This window comes from Heterodontus francisci, chromosome 1, assembly GCF_036365525.1.
Source record: "Heterodontus francisci isolate sHetFra1 chromosome 1, sHetFra1.hap1, whole genome shotgun sequence".
Lineage (NCBI taxonomy): Eukaryota > Metazoa > Chordata > Chondrichthyes > Heterodontiformes > Heterodontidae > Heterodontus > Heterodontus francisci.
The window spans coordinates 79,823,081-79,846,673 of NC_090371.1; the positions used below are offsets into that span (position 1 = coordinate 79,823,081).

General features: G+C 43.8%; 1 protein-coding gene across 1 annotated transcript in view; it reads right to left on the minus strand.

Annotated features, from left to right (window-relative positions):
- Positions 1 to 23,593, minus strand: part of npr2 (natriuretic peptide receptor 2) — a 244,287-nt gene that overhangs the window by 198,609 nt on the left and 22,085 nt on the right. The window contains exon 4 of the mRNA XM_068032500.1: positions 14,908 to 15,043. Coding sequence (XP_067888601.1) covers positions 14,908 to 15,043 — 136 coding nt within the window. The remainder of the gene's footprint in view (positions 1 to 14,907; positions 15,044 to 23,593) is intronic.

The window sequence follows — 23,593 nt, forward strand, 5'->3', positions numbered from 1 at the left end:
GGAGTAGGAGCGGCAGTGAGAAAATTCCTGGCCCATATAATTATTATTCATTGATGCACGAAATGCTACAGAACAATAAATCCTCTCTTACAGATTGCATGATACTTAAGGATGGCTGGAGGTTTAAATTTATGAAATTCTGCAGTCACTGGTACTAATCGTAGGCAGTTAGTTGTGGAGAAGCATTGAGCAAAATTCAGGCCCTACTCCTCAGAGAGGGAAAATCAGAAGTGAAGGCCAGTCACACATATTACCCTAATGGCCTGTTTCAGAGATGTCTAAGAGCAGGTTATACATTCAGCCTCTCAGTTGTGAATGATACAAGGAGGCTGACTGGGGAAAAGCATGAAAATAATTTGAAAAAAGGAATGGTACCCTCATAAAAAGAAGTCATTTGATTCTGCCCATTCTAAAATTACATCTGCTGTCAATTGCCTTTTGATATCTGTACATAATTTCTGCACAGGCCAATTCTACTGAACGGTTTGTTTTGGTGTGTAACAGTTTCAGCTTTCCATCAATGCAAACTGTGTAGTCTAATTTTGGTACAAACTGAAGCTCAGGTCTGAGGCCACCTCTGGGAGCCATTCTCGCACAGATTGGCCTCATATCTGCAGCAGTGTAACTGCAGCCCTGTGTGAAACCAAATTTTAAAAGTTCTCAGTCCATTGGACTTCCTAGGACTTTTCAAACTAAAGTTGAATGTTTGAAAATTTCAGCTATTTCATAACATTATTGTTTAATTTCGTGTTCAGATGCTGGTAAGTGGAGCTTTCGTTTTCCTTGGACAAACAGTGTGCAGCAGCCATCGGTGTAACTTGGGTCTGCTAACTCCCATGTCTCATGTAACAACACTCTTTATAGATGCTACATGACAATATCTGTAGTTAATGTAGTTTGAAAGTTGAGAAGATCACTTTGTGCTTGCAAAGTTAATAAAGACGACAGCAAGATAAATTATTTCTCTGCTACATAAACAGGAAATGACTGCAGCTGTCACAAATGTGATGAGCGTTTTGAGGGTTAAACACAGACATAAAGTACATTACGTTCTGCTGTAGATTCCTGGAGGCCTGACAATTTTAAATATTTATGGAGTTTAGTTTTAGGATGCATTACTTCATCCCATTAAGAAATACAGCAAGATAAACACTGCAGATTGCACAACATTAACATTTATAAGCTGCATCAGTATCCTTTCTAAGCTAATTATTGACCAGTTAAAAGAGTTAAGTAATGTTTAGTGGTCATCAGACTGACCTCCTCTCTTTTCTTTAAAATAAATTATGAGCATAATGCAGCAACTTTGCCAGGAAGAAGCCAACAGAGACAACTGCCTTGAATCAACAGCACTTGACTATTATGCAGCTGCTACTACTTTGTGTTATATGTGTTATTATACTGTTAAGCTACATTTTTTTTAGTGACTTCAACATAAAAAATGCCCCAATGTGCTTCATGAATGAGTTTCGGGAATTGATGCTGAGTCAGGAAGAGAGAGATTAGGAGATAAGGTGGAAAATTTGGCTAAAGAGATGGGTTTTGAGAAGATATTTAAACTGGTAAGAGAGATGGAAAGCTGCAAAGGTCAAGGGTAACTGTTGGTCCAATACCAATGTAGACCCTATCACCAAAAGTGGGATGAAGGTAGGGGAAGATGAATAGAAATCCATAAGTAGAGAAATGCAACATTCAGAAGGAGCTATAGAGCTGGCAGAACTTGTAGCGATAGGTGGGACAAGATCATGAAAGGCTTCATAGACAAGTATGCGGTTTAAACTCCATACATTTGAAAAAGGCGTGTCAGTGAAGAGCAGCATGGAAAGGGGTCATGGACAAATGTGGCTTAGAATCATAGAATGATGCAGCACAGAAAGATGCCATTTGATCAATTGCGCCTGTGCAATTGTGCTATCCAATTAGTCCTACTCCCCTGCTCTTATACTCCGGCAAATTATCTCCTATCAAGTATTTATCTAATTTCCTTTTGAAAGTTATTACTGAAACTGTTTCCACCACCTTTACAGACAGTGCATTCCAGATTATAACAGCTTGCTGCATGTTTTGTTTTCTATTTGTCGCCTCTGGTTCTTGTGCTAATTACCTCAAATCTGCATTCTCTGTTTAGTGACCCATCTGCCACTGGAAATGGTTTCTCTTTATTTACTCAATCAAAACCCTTCAATCTCCCCTTAACCTTCGCTGATCTTAGGAGAACAATCCTAGTTTCTTTCATCTCTCCACTTAAATGAAGTTTTTCATTCTTGGTACCATTTTAGTAAATCACCTCTGCACCCTTTGTAAGGCCTTGGCATCCTTCCTAAAGTGTGGTGTACAGAAGTGAACACAAAGCTCCAGCTGGGGCCTAACCAGTCTTTTATATTGCCTCTCACCATTCCTCCTACCAGAACATATCACTTCACACGTAACTATGTTAAATTTCATGTCTTCTCATTTTACCAATCTGTCTATGTCCTGATATATTTAATTACTATCCTCCTCACTTTTTATTACATTTCCGAGTTTCAGGCCATCTTTGAAAGTATGCCCTGTATACCCAAGTCAAGTTCATAAATACATATGTAAAACAGCAGTGGTCCCACAGTTTCTTCCAGTCTGATAAACAACCGTTCACCACTACTCTCTGCTTTCTGTCCTCTAGCTAATTTTGTATCTACACAGCCACTGTTCCTTTAATCCCATGAGCTTCAATTCTGCAAACAAGTCTATTATGTGTGATAGAACACAACAAGTGGAGTTTTGCACAAATTGGAGTTTATGAAGGAAGGACAATCAGAGGTCGGCAGGATAATGTTGAAATAATTTAGCCTACAAGTGGCAAAAACATGTCTGACAGTTTCAACAGCAGAGGGGTTGAGACAGACAAAGTTATGAAGGTGGAAGTAAGGGATCTTGGTGACAATAGGATGTAGCATTCAAAGGTCAGTTTGGTATTGAATATCATGAATGAATGGAACCCGAAAGATTGGTTGGGAAAGCGGATGGAATATAGACAGGGAGCAGAAAGTATGAATTGGTCCAAAGGTAATGGGTTCAGTTGCCTTAATGTTGAACTGGAGGTAAAATCAAGAGGAGGTGTTCAGCAAAGCGGTCACTCAATCTGCATTGTAATGTAGGGGAGACCATATTGTGAGCAGTGAATACAGTATACTACATTGAAAGAAGTACAAGTAAATCGCTGTTTCAGCTGAAAGAAGTGTTTGGGGCCTTGGATAGTGAGGAGAGAGGAGATAAAAGTGCAGGTATTACATCTCCTGCGATTGTATGGGAAGGTGCCATTAGAAGGGGACGAGGTGTTGAGGGTAATGGAGGAGTGGACCAAGGTGTCACGGAGGGAATGATCCTTTGGGAATGCTGACAGGGGAGGGGAGGGGGAGAGGCATTTGGTAGTGGCATCACACTGGAGGTGGCGGAAATAGCGGAGGATGATCCTTTGGATATGGAGGCTGATGGGGTGGAAAGTGAGGACAAGGGGAACCCTGTCGCAGTTCTGGGAGGGAGGGGAAGGGGTGAGGGTAGAGGTGCGGGAAATGGGCCGGACACTGTTGAGGGCCCTGTCAACCACAGTGGGGGGAGTCCTCAGTTGAGGAACAAGGAAGACATATCAGAAGCGCTGTTGTGGAAGGTTGCATCATCAGAGCGGATGCGACAGAGACGGAGAAACTGGAAGAATGGAATGGAGTCCTTACAGGAGGCAGGGTGTGAAGAAGTGTAATTGTGGTAGCTGTGGGAGCCGGTGGGCTTATAATGAATATTAGTGGACAGCCTATCCCCAGAGATGGAGACAAAGAAGTTGAGGAAGGGAAGGGAAGTGACGGAAATGAACTATGTATAGGTGAGAGAAAGGTGGAAATTGGAAGCAAAGTTGATAAAGTTTTCCAATTCAGGGCGGGAGCAGGGAACGGTACCGATACAGTCATCAATGTACCGGAAAAAGAGTTGAGGGAGGGGGCCTGAGTAGGACTGGAACAAGGAACAGGGGGTGTAATACCTGCACTTTTACCTCCACTCTACTCACTATCCAAGGCCCCAAACACTCCTTTCAGGTGAAACAGCAATTTACTTGTACTTCTTTCAATTTAGTATACTGTGTTCGCTGCTCACAATGTAGTCTCCTCTACATTTGGGAGACCAAACGCAAATTGGGCGACCACTTTGTGGAACATCTCCGTTCTGTCCAAAAGCATGACCCCGAGCTTCAGTTGCTAGCCATTTCAACACAGCCCTCTGCTCTCAAGCCCACATTACTGTCCTGGACTTGCTGCAGTGTTCCAGTGAACATCAACGCAAGCTTGAGGAACAGCATCTTATTTACCGATTAGGCATGCCACAGCTTGTCGGATTGAACATTGAGTTCAATAATTTCAGAGCATGACGGGCCCCCCCCTCCCCCCCTTATTTTTATTTTCAGTTCTTTTTTCTTTTTTCTTCTAATTTTATTTGAGTTTGTTTTATCATTCATTTTTCTTAAAATGTGCCTGCCCACTGTTTTTTTCATGTTTGTGCTTTGGGCTAGGGCTGTTCATTTTTCTGTCCATTAACACCCTCTCTGCACTATCACTTTGTCTTTCAACACACCATTAACTTACCGTTTGCCTATGCTCCATGACCTTCTGGTCAGTTATTCGCTGTGACCCTATCCTATCCACACCTTTACTTTTGTTATCTTTTGCCCCACCCCTGCTTTATTTGCTTAAAACCTATTACATTTCTAACCTTTGCCAGTTCTGATGAAAGGTCACTAACCTGAAACGTTAACTCTGCTTCTCTCACCACAGATGCTGCCAGACCTGCTAAGTATTTCCAGCATTTCTTGTTTTTATTTCAGATTTCCAGCATCTGCAGTATTTTGCTTTTATTGTTGAACTGGCGCTAGTTGGTTCTCATTCATGACTTGATGCCAAACAACAAGTGTTGATGTTAAATCCTATATGAGAATAACTATGTCCAGTTCAACATTGGGAAGATTGAAGTTACAGGGACAAAGAAGATTTTTAGGTACAGTCATATATCAAAGTGAGAGGGGAAAAGTTTAGGGGGGATATGCGTGGAAAGTTCTTCACGCAGTGCCTGGAACGCGTTGCCAGCGGAGGTGGTAGACGCAGGCACGATAGCGTCTTTTAAGATGTATCTAGACAGATACATGAATGGGCAGGAAGCAAAGAGATACAGACCCTTAGAAAATAGGCGACATGTTTAGATAGAGGATCTGGATCGGCGCAGGCTTGGAGGGCCGAAGGGCCTGTTCCTGTGCTGTAATTTTCTTTGTTCTTTGTTCTCTTTGTTCATCCGTATACATGTAGAAGCTAACAGCATACCTGCGGATGATATCAGCAAGGAGTACTATATAGATCAAGAAGAGGAGGGGGAATGGAGGATAGATTGTCAGAGAATTCCAGAGGTATCAATATAAGGGAAGGAAGATGTAGGTGAATATCGTGTTTTGAAAATTGCATTGTGCCTTTTGATCACTTGAGGGCTGGAAAGTGACAGTAAAAGAATAAAGAAGAATCCATTGTTTTCAACAGCATGCAGTCTCATATCTTTTACTAAACTCTGCTAAAACTTACTTCAGTCCCAGGAACACCAGAATGACGATTAGGTAAATAGACTTTAGATGGTGAACAACAGGGAACATCGCTTTCAAACATTTGGAAGGTTTTTGTCTGCTTTCTGAAGACAGCATTTTAAGTTTTAGACTGTTAGACACACACAGGAAACTCGTACAGTCTATATACACACACTGATCTCTCCAAAATGACCATCCAGTCTTACAAAAATTAATCTTGGATCATTGCAGAACAGTTTTCTCTGAAAGGAATGTGATTCCGGATCCTTGATCACGCATTATCACTGTGTTGCTGATCAATATGGCATTGTCTATGCCAATCTACCACCTTTTAATGTGCATTTAGAGCCATCATCTATTTTCCCATGTTGGCAAAAGTGGCTGCAATGGTTCAAAGGAGCAATAGCAGGTTTTGCAATTACAGATGACAAAAGAAAAACGGCCCTACTTCTCCACTATTGAGGTGAAGAATTAGAAGTCATCTTTGAGACATTTACGCCTGAGCAAAATGACGATGACTCAGCAAAAAATGTGCTGACAACCTACTTTACACCCAAGATAAAAACCATATACAAAACTATTATCTTCTGATGCACTAAACAAGAAACAAACGTGACAATTGACCAATTGCACGCGATTGAGGCAACTAAGACTTAGGTGATGTTGAACATGTCAAAGGGGAAATCAAAACACAAATAATCAAAGGCTGTCTCTCTAGTCAACTATGCCAAAAAGCGCTCAAGAAAGACAGAAAGTTGTCAGAGCTATTAGAGATAGGAAGATCACTGTCATTTTCAGAATCCAGAGTTCCTCACGTTGAGGCTGCTAACAGTACCTACCATAGTCCAAGTTCAACTCCTGTGAACACTGTTCATTGCTCATGTGCCAGGAAATCACCTGCAAAGCAGCAACAGTTTTCTCACAGAGTTGTAACTTATCCAAAGAATGTTTCCACTGCAGTGGTGCTTACCAACACTGGACAGAGTGTCCTGCTGCTGGTAAACTGTGTACAGCCTATGGAAAACCCAATCACTTTGCTCGTGTTCTTTGCTCATCAGCAAAATCAACTACTAAGACCAATACCAACAAAAGGGTGTCATGTATGCGTACCATAGCAAAAGGGTGAGAGAAGGTAGCTGACGTAGAGGCAGATTACCCTGAACATTCTTTTGTCCTCTCCCTGACACAGCAAACAGCCACGTGACTGTGACCTTTGGCTGCTCGACCTTGTTGCTCTCATTGACACAGAAGCGTCTGTGAAAGCTATGAGAGACAAAACATGCAACAAACTTCAGGATTTCCCCATTCTCTGCAAACCAGAGAATGCAAAAGTTTTCCCTACACCAATGTCACACCACTGATATTTTTCAGAACTTCTGAAATGCCAGTCTCATTCAATGCTCTATCCTATGTCATATCTGGTGAATGTGACACACTCATCAGTTTTTACACAGCAACACATCTACACATGATTGTAATCACATATGCAATTCCGTCGCATAACAACAACATTCTTGAACTGTATGCTGATCACTTCCCTGTTATTGGCAAACTAAAAGGTGTTACACGCAAGCTGCATGTAGACCCTAATGTGCCCCCAGTTGAACATCAACAGTGATGAATACCATTTCATGTCAGGAAGCAGACAGAGAAGGAACTTGACCTTGACATTATTGAGAAAATTGAGGATGAGCCTTCCCCTTGGCTCTCACCCAAACAAATCGTCAAGAAACCCAAGAACGAGAACAAGATTAGAATCTGCAATGATATCCGATCACCAAACCAAGCTATACAACAAGAAAGACACTTGACAATTGATGACATCATAGAGAAAGTGAATGGTGCTCAATACTTGGCTAAACCTGACCTCAATGCAGGCTAACATCAAATCAAGCTTGCAGAACAATCGAGATATCTTACTGTATTCTCTACTCACATTGGACTTTTTCGATAGAAGAGGCTCAACTTTGGAGTCAATTCAGCAGCTGAGACATTTCAGCACATGATTCAGTCTGCACTTCAAGGACTTGAACACATGCTGAACACCAGTGATGGCAGTTTCATCTACGGTCTATAACGTATCAGAGAATATAACCTCACCTTGAACAAAGACAAGTGTTTGTTCAATGAAAGCAGAATTGAATTCTTCAGTCATGTGTTCAGTGGTGAAGGAGTACCACCTGATCCACAGAAAGTTGAAGCCATTGCAAATGCTGTGGATCCTACAAACATGCAAGAAATCTGGTGTTTGCTTGGACTCATCGTGTACTGCAGTCGTTTCATTCTTGACCCTCGCTACACTAGCTACCCAGCTGTGCAATGTGACAAAGAGACCACCAAGTGGGAATGGACTAAATCACACAAACAGGCAGTACACCAGATCTAACGACGTTTGTCAGCATGTTGCACAAATGCCTATTTAGACCCTGAGAAAAACACCCAGCTAGTTGTGGATACAAGCCCAGTTGGCTTAGGTGCAGTTCTTACACAGAAAGACAAGACAAGTAACCCATCAATCGTTACGATGGCAAGCAGATCATTAACACCTGTAGAGCAATGTTATTTGCAAACAGAGAGAGAAACACCGTGAATCACATGTGATATCTTACACTTTCATCTCTACTTATATGGAAGCGAGTTTAAGTAATGGCCGATCATAGACCACTAGTGAACTTGTTCAACAATCCACATAACAAACCAACCACTTGAATGGAATGTTGGATACTCAAACTACAAAAGTATGAGTTCCAAGTTGAGTATCAGCTTCATATGCTCAACCCAATAGACTACCTTTTGCGACTTCCATTGCCAACAGTCAGTCCTACTAGTCATAAGGAAAAGGTTGCTGAACAACATCTTAATTACGTATGCATAAATGCATTGCCAAAGTCACTAAAACTCACTGACATCAAAGCAGCAACAAAACAAGATGCGGCTTTGTGACTATGTATGAAGGCTATGGAATCACGACACTGGAAAGATGTGATTGAGAGAGCATCTACAAACAAAATCGCTCACAAACTATAAGGTGACACATGTTCGAAATGAGCTCAGTGTCACAACCACATCTGATCTTGTATTACACAACAACTATATTGTCATTCCACACTCATTGAGGGAATGTGTTGTCGATATAGCACATGAAGGACACCAGGGAATAGTCAAGATCAAACAACTCCTTAGGGAAAAGGTATAGTTCCCAGGAATTGACTGTATGCTAGAGCATAAAATCCATCAGTGTTTGCCATGTCAAACAACAAAGTGCTAAATCTTCATGATCCTGTCAAGACCATGGATTGAAGTCAGCGTTGATTTTGCAGATTTGCTCCCAGGCTCCAACCTGTTTGTTGTCACTGATGACTACAGCAGATTCTCAATCATGGAATTAGTTATGTCAACTTGAATGAAAGCAGTCATCCCAAAGCTTGACTAGATTTTTGCCTTGTTTGGAATTCCTCAAATGGTAATACGTGACAATAGACCCCCATTCAACAGCAATGTGTTTAGTAAGTTCACAAACTACCGAGGGTTCACTTATAGGAAAATCACATCCTGTTGGCCAACAGCTAATGTAGAATTCAAGAGATTTATGCCAACCTTGAAAATAGTGGTATGTGCAGCTATAGCTGAGAACAAGTCATGGAAGCAAGAACTATATCACTTACTTTGTAATTACAGAGTGACTCCTCACTCGATTACTGGAAAACTTCCAGCTACACTTATCCATGCACATCCTATCTGCACACATCTTCCTGACCTACCCTGTGGAGCTAATGATCAACATGAATGCAAATGCAATTGAGAACAAAAGGACTGAATGAAGGTACATGCAGAGCAATGCATGAAATTTAGAGTTACACCACTAAAGCCAGGAGATAACATACTTCTGAAATGTGATGGTCATATTTGGAAAGTAAACAACTCCTTAGGGATTCCAACCATTTATTGTGACCAATACAAAAGGATAAATGGTCACTGTTAAACGCAATTCACAAATCATCTCTTGGAATGCGTTATTCTTCTAAGCACTGAAAACACCACTCACAAGCATTGAATCCGATTCCAACATCAACATCTCAGATGAAGAATATGAGTCAAATGAGACCACAGCTGATATCAGACGATATTCTGCTCATGAGAGAAAATGCCCACCACACTTAAGTGACTCTGTTACAAAGTCAACTATTTAAGTTTATTGTTTATATTTTTGGAAACAAACCATTGAAACATTCTATGGCTCTCGTTCACCAAGAAGGAGAGGGAATTGCATTGTGAATTTTGTTCACATGAGGCTGTTATACACACACGTCAGCAGAGGGGCTATGTGAAAGGAATAAAGAAGAATCCATATTTTTCAACAGCATGCAGTCTCATATATTTTACTAAACTTGGCTAAATCTTATTTCAGTCCCGAGCACAGCACAGGGAAGGGACATAAACCATTGCGTAGAGATACATTGGCTGCTTTTGGAAAGGTAGAAATGGAACAATGCAAGGGCATCCCATGGAACTGGATGATGCATGAAATGCATTTGAGAATGGCATGATCAGTCTTGTCAAATGCCAGATAGATCTAGGAGAAGGCACACAGATGAAGCACCACAATCATAATAACAAGAATACCATTCAAACTTTGGCCTTTTCAGTGCTCTGACAGGGGGGAAGGTCAGACTGGAAGGGTTCAAAAGGGAACTTCAGGAAAGATATAAATGGAGCTGGAAAACAAAGACCAGGTCAAAGACCTTATCAAATAAATAGAAGCTAGTTATGAGGAGATACTTAGGAAGAACAAATGGGTAAAAGACCCAGTGAGGATGTTAGTTTTGATGAAATTCTCTGCCTGAAGAATGCGAACCCATTAAGATTATGGCTAGCACAGAGACTAGGAAAGCACGTTGAGTTACCAGGAGTTACGTGAGAGAGAATCAGGAGAGCACTCGGTGGTCTCATGGAGAGGGTGGGGGGCATGGGGGAGGTGCAGAGTTGGGGCAAAACTGCAAAAAAGGCAATGGTGCAAGATTTTTTTTATTCGTTCATGGGATTTGGGCATCGCTGGCTAGGCCAGCATTTATTGCCCATCCCTAATTGCCCTTGAGAAGTTGGTACTGAGCTGCCTTCTTGAACCGCTGCAGTACATGTGGGATAAGTACACAGTGCTGTTAGGAAGGGAGTTTCAGGATTTTAACCCAGCAACAGTGAAGGAATGGTGATATAGTTCCAAGTCAGGATGGTGTGTGGCTTGGAGGGGAACTTGCAGATGGTGGTGTTCCCATGCAACTGCTGCGCTTGTCCTTCTAGGTGGTAGAGGTTGCGGGTTTGGAAGGTGCCGGAGGAGTCATGGTGAGTTGCTGCAGTGCATCTTGTAGATGGTACACATTGCTGCCACTGTGCATCGGTGATGGAGAGAGTGAATGCTCATGGATGGGATGCCAATCAAGTGGGCTGCTTTGGCCTCGATGGTGTTGAGCTTCTTGAGTGATTTTGGAGCTGCACCATCCAAGCAAGTGGAGAGTGCTCTATCACACTCCTGACCTGTGCCTTGTAGATGGTGGACAGGCTTTGGGGAGTCAGGAGGTGAATTACTCGCCACTGGATTCCTAGACTCTGACCTGCTCTTGTAGCCATGGTATTTATATGGCTATTCCAGTTCTGTTTCTGGTCAATGGTAATCGCCAGTACGTTGATTGTGGGGGATTCAGCAATCATAATGCCATTGAATGTCAAGGAAAGATGGTTAGATTCTCTCTTGTTTGAGATAGTTATTGCCTGGTACTTCTGTGGTGTGAATGTTACTTGCCACTTATCAGCCCAAGCCTAGATATTGTGCAGGTCTTGCTGTATTTCTACATTATTATTATTATTACATTTCTTCAATATCTGAGGAGTCGCGAATAGTGCTGGACATTGTGCAATCATCAGCAAATATCCCCACTTCTGACCTTATGATGGAGGGAAGGTCATTGATAGAGCAGCTGAAGATGGTTGGGCCTAGGACACTACGTTGAGGAACTCCTGTAGTGATGATTGACCTCCAACAACCACAACCAAATTCCTTTGTGCTAGATATGACTCTAACCAGCGGAGAGTTTTTCCCCTGATTCCCATTGACTCCAGTTTTGCTTGGGCTCCTTGATGCCATACTCGGTCAGATTCTGCCTTGATGTCAAGGGCAGTCGCTCTCACCTCACCTCTGGAGTTCAGCTCTTTTGTCCATGTTTGAACCAAGGCTGTAATGAGGTCAGGAGTTGAGTGGCCCTGACTGAACCCAAGTGCCGCTTGCTTGCACTGTCGACGACACCTTCCATCACTTTACTGATGATTTGAGAGTAGGCTGATGGAGTGGTAATTGGCTGGGTTGGATTTGTCCTGCTTTTTGTGTACAGGACATACCTGGGCAATTTTACACATTGCCAGGTAGATGCCAGTGTTGTAGCTGTACTGGAACAGATTGGCTAGGGGCGCAGCAAGTTCTAGAGCACAGGTCTTCAGTACTATTGCCGGAATATTGTCAGTGCCAATAGCCTTTGCAGTATCCAGTGCCTTCAATCATTGCCTGATGTCACATGGAATGAATCGAATTGGCTGAAGTCTGGCATCTCTGATGCTGGGAACTTCAGGAGGAGGCCAAGATGGATCATCCACTCAGCACTTCTGGCTGAAGATTGTTGCAAATGCTTCAGCCTTATCTTTTCACTGATGTGCTGGGCTCCACCATCATTGAGTATTTGTGGAGCCTCCTCCTCCTGTTAGTTGTTTAATTGTCCACCACCATTCATGACTGGATGAGGCAGGACTGCAGAGCTTAGATATGATCCATTGGTCCAGGGATCACTTCTTTCTGTCTATCGTATGCTGCCTATGCTGTTTGGAAAGCAAGTAGTCTTGGATTGTAGCTTCACCAGGTTGACACCTGATTTTGAGGTATGCCTGGTGCTGCCCTGGCATGCCCTCCTGCACTCTTCATTGAACCAGGGTTAATCCTCTGGCTTGATGATAATGGTAGATTTGGGGGATAAGCTGGGCCATGATGTTACAGATTATGGTTGAGTACAATTCTGCTGCTGCTAATGGCCCATAGCGCCTCATGGATGCCCAGTATTGAGTTGCTTGATCTGTTTGAAATCTATCCCATTTAGCACGGTGGTACTGCCACACAACATGATGGAGGGTATCCTCAATGTGAAGATGGGACGTCGTCTCCACAAGGACAACATTCCGGTGTTCACTCCTACCAATACTATCATGGACAGATGCATCTGCGACAGGCAGATTCGTGAGGATGAGGTCAAGTATGTTTTTCCCTCATTGGTTCCCTCACCACCTACTGTAGACCCAATCTAGCAGCTATGTCCTTTAGGACTCGGCCAGCTCGGTCAGTAGTGGTGCTACCGAGCTATTCTTTCTGATGGACGTTGAAGTCCCTCACCCAGAGTACATTCTGCACCCTTGCACCTCAGTGCTTCCTCCAAATGGTGTTCAACATGGAGGAGTACTGGTTCATCAGCTGAGGGGGAGAGAGGGTGGTAGGTGGTAATCAGCTGGAGGTTTCCTTGCCCACGTTTGGCCTGATAACATGAGACTTCATGGGGTTCAGAGTCAACGTTGAGGACTCCCAGGCCAACTCCTGGGAGACTGTATACCACAGTGCTGCCACCTCTGCCGGTGGGACAGGAAATCCCCGAGGATGGTGATGGCGGTGTCTGGGACATTGTCTGTAAGATATGATTCCGTGAGTATGACTGTGTCAGGCTGCTACTTGACTAGTCTGTGGGACAGCGCTCCCAACTTTGTCGCAAGCCCCCAGATGTTAGTAAGGAGGACTTTGCAGGGTCGACAGGGGTTTGCTGTTGTTGTTTCCGGGGCCTAGGTCAATGCCAGGTGGTCCGTCCGATTTCATTCCTTATTGACTTTGTAGTGGTTTAGTACAACTGAGTGGCTTGCTAAGCTGTTTCAGAGGGCATTTAAGAGTTAACCACATTGCGGTGGGTCTGGTGTCACATGTAGGCCAGACCACGTAAGGACAGTATATTTTCCTTCCGTAAAGGACACTGGTGAACAGTTGAGTTTTTACAACAATCGACAATAATTTCATGGCCATCATTAGACTAGCATTTTTTTTATAATCCAGAATTATTAATTGAATTCAAATTCCACTTTCTGCCATGGTGGGATTCAAACCCTTGTCCCCAGAGCAATACCTTGGGTCTCTGGATTACTAGTCCAGTGATTAGAATAAGTCGGAGGCAAAGAAGAGGTTAGGGTAGGATGCAAGACAGGAGTGAGGATTTGGGGAAAGTAGTTTGATAATGTTTGATAGGAAGAAATCTATGAGCTACTCCTACGTGATGTGTGACGTGAGGGTAGATAGGACATGGAAGAGGGATTTCAAAAAGAGATTGGCCATAAGAAAAGGAGTTTAGGATTGTCTTTACCTTCCAGGATGATCCTGGATTCGTAAGTGATTTTAGCTAAGGACAGTGAGAAGTAGTAATGTGATTGCACCAGATCTTGCAAAAGATTACAACGCCAGTTGCATTCCATAACTGTTCAACTTTGTGCCTCTTGGTCTTGAGGGACAGGAAGTGGAGCTGCAGCAGAAGAGGGATCGGCTGAGAATTATTGATCAGCTTGATGGGAATAAGGGTAATGAAAACAGAAGTGAGAGAATAGTTAAGCCAATCAATAGTGGCAGATCAAATGCAGGTAAGTTGGGAGTCACAGAGTGAGTTTGCAAGGAAGCTGGACCGAGGGGTGCACAAGTACAACAAGTAATGAAGATGGCTAATGGAATGTTGCATTTATCTTGAAAAGCTGGAATACAAAGAAGAGAAACCTAAGAATCAGTTTTTCAGCCTTGGTCAGACTCCATCTAGAGTATTGCATTCAGTTCTGGGCACCAGAGGATATATTGACTTGGAGGGGATACAGTGGACATTTACCAGTGGGTATGAAAGAGGATGGGTACTTTTTTGCAAGGATAATTCAGATGCAATTTTTTTTAACAGTAAATTTGAGACAATAGGCTTTGAAATCAATTTAGTCAATTTGCTTCCCCAAGGCAGGAATGCACACTTTCAGCACTGTTGGGCCTTAGATATAACATGACCAAAATAAGATAGAAAATATACCAGTTATATTTATTTATTTATCCCACTTATATATTAACTGTTAATTTAAAACCTTTAATACATTTAAAAAATATATACATATACTTTTTGACTCAAGCTGACTTTTGACAAACAACACATGACAAGAGACAACAAAGGTGTAATAAAAGATTTCAATTGGAAGCATGAGGAATAAATTTCAAAACATACCTGGGAACTGTCGATTTTGCATTTTCTCGTTGATTACCTGCCCATCTTTCTTGGATCCTCCTGCTGCAAGTGTGTCATTCAGAGCCAAAGCATACAGCACGATCCCATCATAAAAACAACCAGCAATAAAATTCACCTGAAAAAAATGGAAAACATATTTTTGGCTAAGCCTTCAAATGCTACAAAATTAGCAAATCAAACAGACCGGTGGGAAATGGTCCTGGGTTTTAGCAATACTGGGAAATGGTTCCCATCTTTTCTTCAACTGCAGTAGAGGGCCCTATAAATTAGTAGCAGTATGGGGCTAATTGGGCTTGGAGGGAGAACTGAGATTTGACAAGACATGATGTTTGGCATTTCCCAGTGCTACAAAGAAAACAGGACCATTCCTCCCCCAGTGCTACCAGAGCCCTGGATTACTGTATAGCTACCAAAGCGCACACTGTCCTCTAGTTAATGTTATTCATTTGTGGGATGTGGGTATCACTGCCCAACTCTAGTAGCCTTGAACCGCTGCAGTATGTGTAGCGAGTGGTTGTATACAACTGAGTGGCTTGCTAGGCCATTTCAGAGGGCAATTAAAAGCCAACCACATTGCTGTGGGGATGGATGCACATATATGACAGACTGGGTAAGGATGGCATGTTTCCTTCCCTAAAGGACAGTAGTGAATCAATTGGGTTTGAACAATCTGATAACTTCACTGTCACCATTACTGATACTAGCTTTTTTATTCCAGATTTATTTAATAAACTGAATTCAAATACATAAACTGCCATGGTAGGATTTGAACTCACACCTCTGGATTACTAGTCCGGTAAGATCATCACTATGCTACTGTAACACCGGTAGCACACATTTCCTCTTCCCAATTCCGATTGGCGCAAAGAAACTATTCTGGAAAACCACTGGATAGACATGAGAAAATGGCGTGGAACTCAGGTGGACTAGGACTCTGCCCTTATTTTCCATTTTACCATTTTCCATGGTCGCCATAAAATCTGTCCCTCTCTATGTAGAGGGGTATGTGTATGGGAGTTCCTCTACTACACTAGGAATTTAGCTCTTTACAAGTAGGATTCATAGGATCCCAAGCTAGCTGAGAGCTGTTGTGAGTCTTGCTGAAGCCTACAAAAAGGCCACAACCTTTCTTTAGGGAAGGTCATTTGATTTGGTTCCTCAGGATATCAATTATCTCCTGAAGAGTCCCCCTCCAGAAGAAAAGGAAAGGCATTTTTTTTAGGACATCCTCTCTGCTGTAGAACTAGATTGGCAATGCTCCAAATCTTCACTGCCTGTCATAAACAGCACCAAAGATACCTGAGATCAATGGATATATACATGTTTTATATATATATATATCAATATGTCATAATATTTAACATAACATTTTAAGATTTTCACAACATATTGGCCCAGATTTTGTGGTAGTAATGACGGTGAAACTCTCAGCATTCGCCGTCATTCTGCCTCTGAAACTGGCAGCAATTTCTGCAGTTTTCACATGTACAGTTAGGCTAATCCAGAAGTTGCTGTCAGTGACTCTATGCTTCTCCATGTGGTGTCATAGAGTCGTACAGCATAGAAACAGGCCTTTCGGCCTACCGCGTCCATGCCGACCATTATGCCTATCTACACTAATGCCTTTCTCATTCAAGTACCTGTCCAGATGCCTCTTAAATGTTGCTACTGTTCCTGCTTCCACCACCTTCTCTGGCAGGTCCTTCCAGATACCCACTATTCTTTGTGTGAAAGATTTATCCCTTTGATCCTCTTTAAACCTCCTCCCTCTCATCTTAAATCTATGCCCTCTAGTTTTAGTCACTCCTACCATGACAAACAGACTCTGGCTACCTACCCTATCTAGGCCTCTCATAATTTTATATACTTCTATCATGTCCCGGCTCAGCCTGTTGAAGTCCCTGCAGACTGCAATCAACTAGAAATCACCGAACCGATGAAAACTTTGCCTTTTACGCTGCAATACTGCTGTTAAAAATCCCTGAAAAAGTTACACCTTGCCAATGAGATGTAATTGGGATTTTAACAGTGTACTATTTCAAACTACTGCTGAAGAGTCCTTCCAGCCCTAGAAAACTGGTTTTATAAAAGCAAAATACTGCAATGCTGGAAATCTGAAATAAAAACAAGAAACGCTGGAAATACTCAGCAGGTCTGGCAGCAACTGTGGAGAGAGAAGCAGAGTTAACGTTTCAGGTCAGTGACCCTTCATCAGAGCTGGCAAATATTAGAAATGTAATAGGTTTTAAGCAAGTAAAGCGGGGGTGGGGCAAAAGATAACATAAGAGAAGGTGCTGATAGGACAAAGTCACAAAGAATAACTGACCAGAAGGTCATTGTGCAAAGGCAAACGGGATGTTAATGATGTGCTGAAAGACAAAGCGTTAATCCAAATAGGGTGTTAATCGACAGAAAAAGGAACAGCCCTGGCCCCAAGCACAAATATGAAAAAAAAGTGGGTAGGCACAGTAGAAACAAACTAAACAAACTAAAATAAAATAAACAAATAAAAAATAAAACAGAAAAAATAAAAAATAACTAAAAATAATAATAAAAAGGCGGGCCCATCATGCTCTGAAATTATTGAACTCAATGTTCAGTCCGGCAGGCTGTAGTGTGCCTAATTGGTAAATGAGATGCTATTCTTCAAGCTTGAGTTGATGTTCACTGGAACACTACAGCAATCCCAGGACAGAGATGTGAGCATGAGAGCAGGGGGGAGTGCTGAAATGTCAAGCAACCGGAAGCTCGTGGTCATACTTTCGGACTGACTGGAGGTGTTCTGCAAAGCGGTCACCCAGTCTGCGTTTGGTCTCCCCAGTGTAGAGGAGACCACATTATGAGCAGCGAATACAGTATACAAAATTGAAAGAAGTACAAGTAAATCGCTGCTTCACCTGAAAGAAGTGTTTGGGGCCTTGGATAGTGAGGAGAGAGGAGGTATGGGCAGGTATTACACCACCTGCGATTGCAGGGGAAGGTGCCGTGGGAAGGGGACGAGGTGGTAGGTGTTATGGAGGAGTAGCCCAGGGTGTCACGGAGGGAACGATCCCTTCGGAATGTTGACAGGGGAAGGGAGAGGAAGATGCGTTTGGTAGTGGCATCACACTGGAGGTGGCGGAAATGGCGGAGGATGATCCTTTGGATATGGAGGCTGATGGGGTGGAAAGTGAGGACAAGGGGAACCCTGTCACGGTTCTGGGAGGGAGGGGAAAGAGTGAGGGTAGAGGTGTGGGAAATGTGCCAGACATGGTTGAGGGCCCTGTCAACCACAGTGGGGGGGGGGGGGGGGGGTGGAATCCTCAGTTGAGGAAAAAGACATCAGAAGCGCTGTCATGGAAGACTGCATCATCAGAGCAGATGCGTCAGAGATGGAGAAACTGGAAGAATGGAATGGAGTACCTTCCAGGAGGCAGGGTGTGAAGAAGTGTAGTTGAGGTAGCTGTGGGAGTCGGTGGGCTTATAATGAATATTAGTAAACAGTCTATCCCCAGAGATGGAGACAGAGGAGTCAAGGAAGGGAAGGGAAGTGTCAGAGATGGATCATGTAAAGGTGAGAGAAGGGTGGAAATTGGAAGCAAAGATGATAAAGTTTTCTAGTTTGGGGCGGGAGCAGGAAACGGCACCGATACAATCATCAATGTACCGGAAAAAGAGTTGGGGAGAGGGCCTGAGTAGGACTGGAACAAGGAATCTTTGACATATCCCACAAAAAGACAGGTATAACTATGACCCATGCAGGTACCCATAGCAGCACCTTTTCCTTGAAGGAAGTGAGTGGAGTTGAAGGAGAAGTTGTTCAATATGAGAACAAGTTCAGCCAGACGGAGGAAGGTGGTGGTGGATGGGGACTGGTTGGGGCCTCTGTTCAAGGAAGATGCCTTTAAGCCCTCAAACCGTCCTGGTGGGGGGTGGAGGTGTAGAGAGATTGGACATCCATAGTGAACAGGAGGTGGTTTGGGCCAGGAAACTGGAAATTGTCAAAATGACGTGGGGCGTCAGAAGAGTCACGGATGCAGGTGGGAAGAGATTGGACCAGCGCTGAAAAGATAGAGTCAAGATAGGAAGAAATAAGTTCAGTGGGGCAGAAACAGGCTGAAGCAATGGGTCTGCCAGGACAGTCTTGTTTCTGGATTTTGGGAAGGAGGTAGAAGCGGGCTGTCCAGGATTGCGGGATTATGAGGTAGGAAACTGTAGAGGGAAAAGGGAAGATCTCTGGAGGAGATGAGGTCAGTGACAGTCCTGTGGACAGTAGCTTGATGTTCAGTGGTCATGGTCCGGGGAGGTAGGAAGAAGTGTCTGAGAGTTGGCGCTGAGCCTCTTCAAGGTAGAGGTCGGAACGCCAGATAACAACAGCACCACCCTTGTCTGCAGGTTTGTTGACAATGTCAGGGTTAGACCTGAAAGAATGGAGTGCGGAAAGTTCAGAGGGGGACAGGGTTAGAGTCAGTGAGGGGGGCAGAGAAATTGAGTCGGCCGATGTCTCGCCCACTAATTTTATATTTGTTTGGTGTCAGTTTTTTCTAATTTTGGCTTCTAACCTGAATATTCAATTATTTATTTCACCGTCTGTAAAATTTATAAAAAGTGAAAGATAATCAATACATTTTACTTCCTGATTTACGCTCGGTGAGAATTCTTCAAAGTGATTGTCTGCTTATCCTGCTTGAAAACATAACTGAAGTTGGACACCTGGAGATGCCTTTGACGTGGGCCACAGTCAAATTACACCGGGAAAGGTGAAACCAACACTACAGAGTTTGTTAGATTTTGCCAGAACCTTTCTTCGGGGTTAATGGTGAGCACCATCACCAAGCTGCTGACTGCAAAATCTGGGCCAAAGATATAACACAGGATTCTGGCCAGACTGCAACATTTACAACTTTTTCTTTGCTTTAAACTGAGGTTTAATGCAGAATAAATAAGCTTCATAACTACAGGCTCCTTGAAAGCAGAAGTTATAAGCCCACACCAAAACTGTTTGCCTTCACAGTATCTTTAAGACCAAGATTGTGGGAATAAAGTGCCGAATTTCAGGTATTAACAATTTCAGTTTTGAGAAACGATAATACAAATTCACTTATTTTCCTTGGAAAATAGAATTTGTGGAACTATAGACCAGTTAGTCTAATGTTAATTGTGAGTCAACTCTCAGTTCATTTCAAGGATTGCAGGATGGATTTGTTGAAGGTGTTTGGCAAATACAGAGGGATTCATTTTAACTTTCAGTGTTGGTGTAAAACAGGTGATATTAGATATTCAGGAATCTGAGTTCACATCTCACTATGACCACTTATGGACTGTCACATTGAACATCTTCTCCTTTGACTCTGTTCAGTTCTTCCAAATAAAATGTGTTGCTATGGGAACATTTTTATTATTCTTTTCATGGGATTTAGGCATCGCATCTGACTCCCCAAAGCCTGTCCTTTGACAGGCTTGTCCCTGACAAGGCACAAGTCAGGAGTGTGATGGAATACTCTCCACTTGCCTGGATGGGTGCAGCTCCAAAAACACTCAAGAAGCTCGACACCATCCAGAATAAAGCACCCGCTTGATTGGCACCCCATCTACAAACATTCACTCCCTCCACCACCAACGGACAGTGGCAGTAGTGTGTACCATCTACAAGATGCACTGCAGCAATGCACCAAGGCTCCTTAGACAGCACTTTCCAAACCTGCGACCTCTACCACCTAGAAGGGCAAGGGCAGCAGATGCATGGGAACACCACCACCTGCAAGTTCTCCTCCAAGCCACACACCATCCTGACTTGGAACTATCTCGCGGTTCCTTCACTGTCGCTGGGTCATAATCCTGGAACTCCCTTCCTAACAGTACTGTGGGCATACCTACACCTCAAGGACTGCAGTGGTTCAAGAAGGCACCTCACCACCACCATCTCAAGGGCAATTAGGGATGGCCAATAAATGCTGTCCTGGACAGTTACGCCTGCATACCATGAACGAATAAAAAAAACAGATTGGGTGACCACTTTGCAGAACACCTCTGTTCAATCCACAAGCCTGACCCTAAGCTTATGGTCACTTGTCATTTTAATTTAGACAGATTATTGATTGACAAGATAGTCAAAGGGTATAGGGGGTAGACAAAAAAGTAGATTTGAGGCCACAATCAGATCAGCCGTGACCTTATCAATTGGCGGAGCAGGCTTGAGGGGCCGAATGGCCTACTCCTGCTCCTAATTCGTATGTTTGTATGTTAATTCTCCAACCCACACCTACTCTGACCTCGGCCTCCTGCACTATTCCAATGAAGCTCAATGTAAGCTCAAGGAACAGCACCTCATCTTTTCTATTAGGCATTTTACAACCTTTCGGACTCAACATTGAGTTCAACAATTTCAAATTATAACCTTTGCCCCCATCTTTTTGGATAGCAGCTATTGGTAATGGTTCTGCTATTCCCAATTTAGGGGAGGTGGTGGCGTAGTGGTATTGTCACTGGACTAGTAACCCAGAGACCCAGGGTAGTGCTCTGGGGATATGGGTTCAAATCCACAGCAGAAGGTGGAATTTGAATTCAATTAATAAATCTGGAATTAAAAGCTAGTTTAATGATGGCCATGGAACCATTGTTGATGGTTGTAAAAACCCATCTGGTTCACTAATGTCCTTTAGGGAAGTAAATATGTTGTCCTTACCTGGTCTGGCCTGCATGTGACTCCAGACCACAGCAATGTGGTTGACTCTTACATGCCCTCTGAAATGGCCTAGCAAGCCACTCAGTTGTATCTAACTGCTATGAAGTCAATAAAAAGGAATGAAACCGGACGGACCACCCGGCATCGGCCTAGGCACCAGAAACGACAACTGCAAACTCAGCCCTGTCGACCCTGCAAAGTCCTCCTTACTAACATCTGGGGGCTTGTGCCAAAGTTGGGAGAGCTGTCCCACAGACTAGTCAAGCAAAAGCCTGACATAGTCATACTCACGGAATCATACCTTACAGACAATGTCCCAGACACAGCCATCACCATCCCCGGGTATGTCCTGTCCCACCGGCAGGACAGACCCACCAGAGGTGGTGAAACAGTGGTATACAGTAGGGAGGGAGGTGCCCTGGGAGTCCTCAACATCGACTCAGGACCCCATGAAGTCTCATGGCATCAGATCAAACATGGACAAGGAAACTTCCTGCTGATTACCACCTACCGCCGTCCCTCAGCTGATGAGTCAGTACTCCTCCATGTTGAACAGCATTTGGAGGAAGCACTGAGGGTGGCGAGGTCACAAAATGTACTCTGGGTGGGGGATTTCAATGTCCATCACAGTGTGGCTCGGTAGTCCCACTACTGACCGAGCTGGTCGAGTGCTAAAGGATATATCTGCTAGACTGGGTATGCGGCAGGTGGTGAGGGAACCAACAAGAGGGGAAAACATACTTGACCTCGTCCTCACAAATCTGCCTGCCGCAGATGCATCTGTCCATGACAGTATTGGCAGGAGTGACCACCGCACGGTCCTTGTGGAGACCAAGTCCCGCCTTCACATTGAGGATATCCTCCATCGTGTTGTGTGGCACTATCACCGTGCTAAATGGGATAGATTTCGAGCAGATCCAGCAATGCAAAACTGGGCATCCATGAGGCGCTGTGGGCCGTCAGCAGCAGCAGAATTGTACTCAACCACAATCTGTAACCTCATGGCCTGGCATATCTCCCACTCTACCATTACCATCAAGCCAGGAGACCAACCCGGGTTCAATGAAAAGTGCAGGAGGGCATGCCAGGAGCAGCACCAGGCATACCTCAAAATGAGGTGTCAACCTGGTGAAGCTACAACACAGGACTATCTGCGTGCCAAACTGCGTAAGAAGCATGCGATAGACAGAGCTAAGCGATCCCATAACCAACGGATCAGATCTAAGCTCTGTAGTCCTGCCACATCCAGCTGTGAATGGTGGTGGACAATTAAACAACTAACTGGAGGAGGTGGCTCCACAAATGTCCCCTTCCTCAATGATGGGGGAGCCCAGCACACCAATGCGAAAGATAAGGCTGAAGCATTTGCAACAATCTTCAGCCAGAAGTGCCGATTTGACAATCCATCTCGGCCTCCTCCTGAAGTCCCCAGCAAGAAACGACTAAAGGCACTGGATACTGCAAAAGCTATTGGCCCTGGCAACATTCCGGCAATAGTACTGAAGACCTGTGCTCCAGAACGTGTCGCGTCACTAACCAAGCTGTTCCAAAACAGCTACAACACTGGCATCTACCCAGCAATATGAAAAATTGCCCAGGTATGTCCTGTACACAAAAAGCAGGACAAGTCCAACCCGGCCAATTACCGCCCCATCAGCCTACTCTCAATCATCAGTAAAGTGATGGAAGGTGTCATCAACAGTGCCATCAAGCGGCACTTGCTTAGCAATAAGCTGCTCAGTGACGCTCAGTTTGGGTTCCGCCAGGGCCACTCAGCTCCTGACCTCATTCCAGCCATTACATCAAGGCAGAAGTTGACCGAGTGTGACATCAAGGAGCCCTAGCAAAACTGAGGTCAATGGGAATCTGGGGGAAAACCCTCCGCTGGCTGGAGTCATACCGAGTGCAAAGGACGATGGTTGTGGTTTTTGGAGGTCAATCATCTCTGCTCCAGGACACTACTGCAGGAGTTCCTCAGGGTAGTGTGCTAAGCCCAATCAT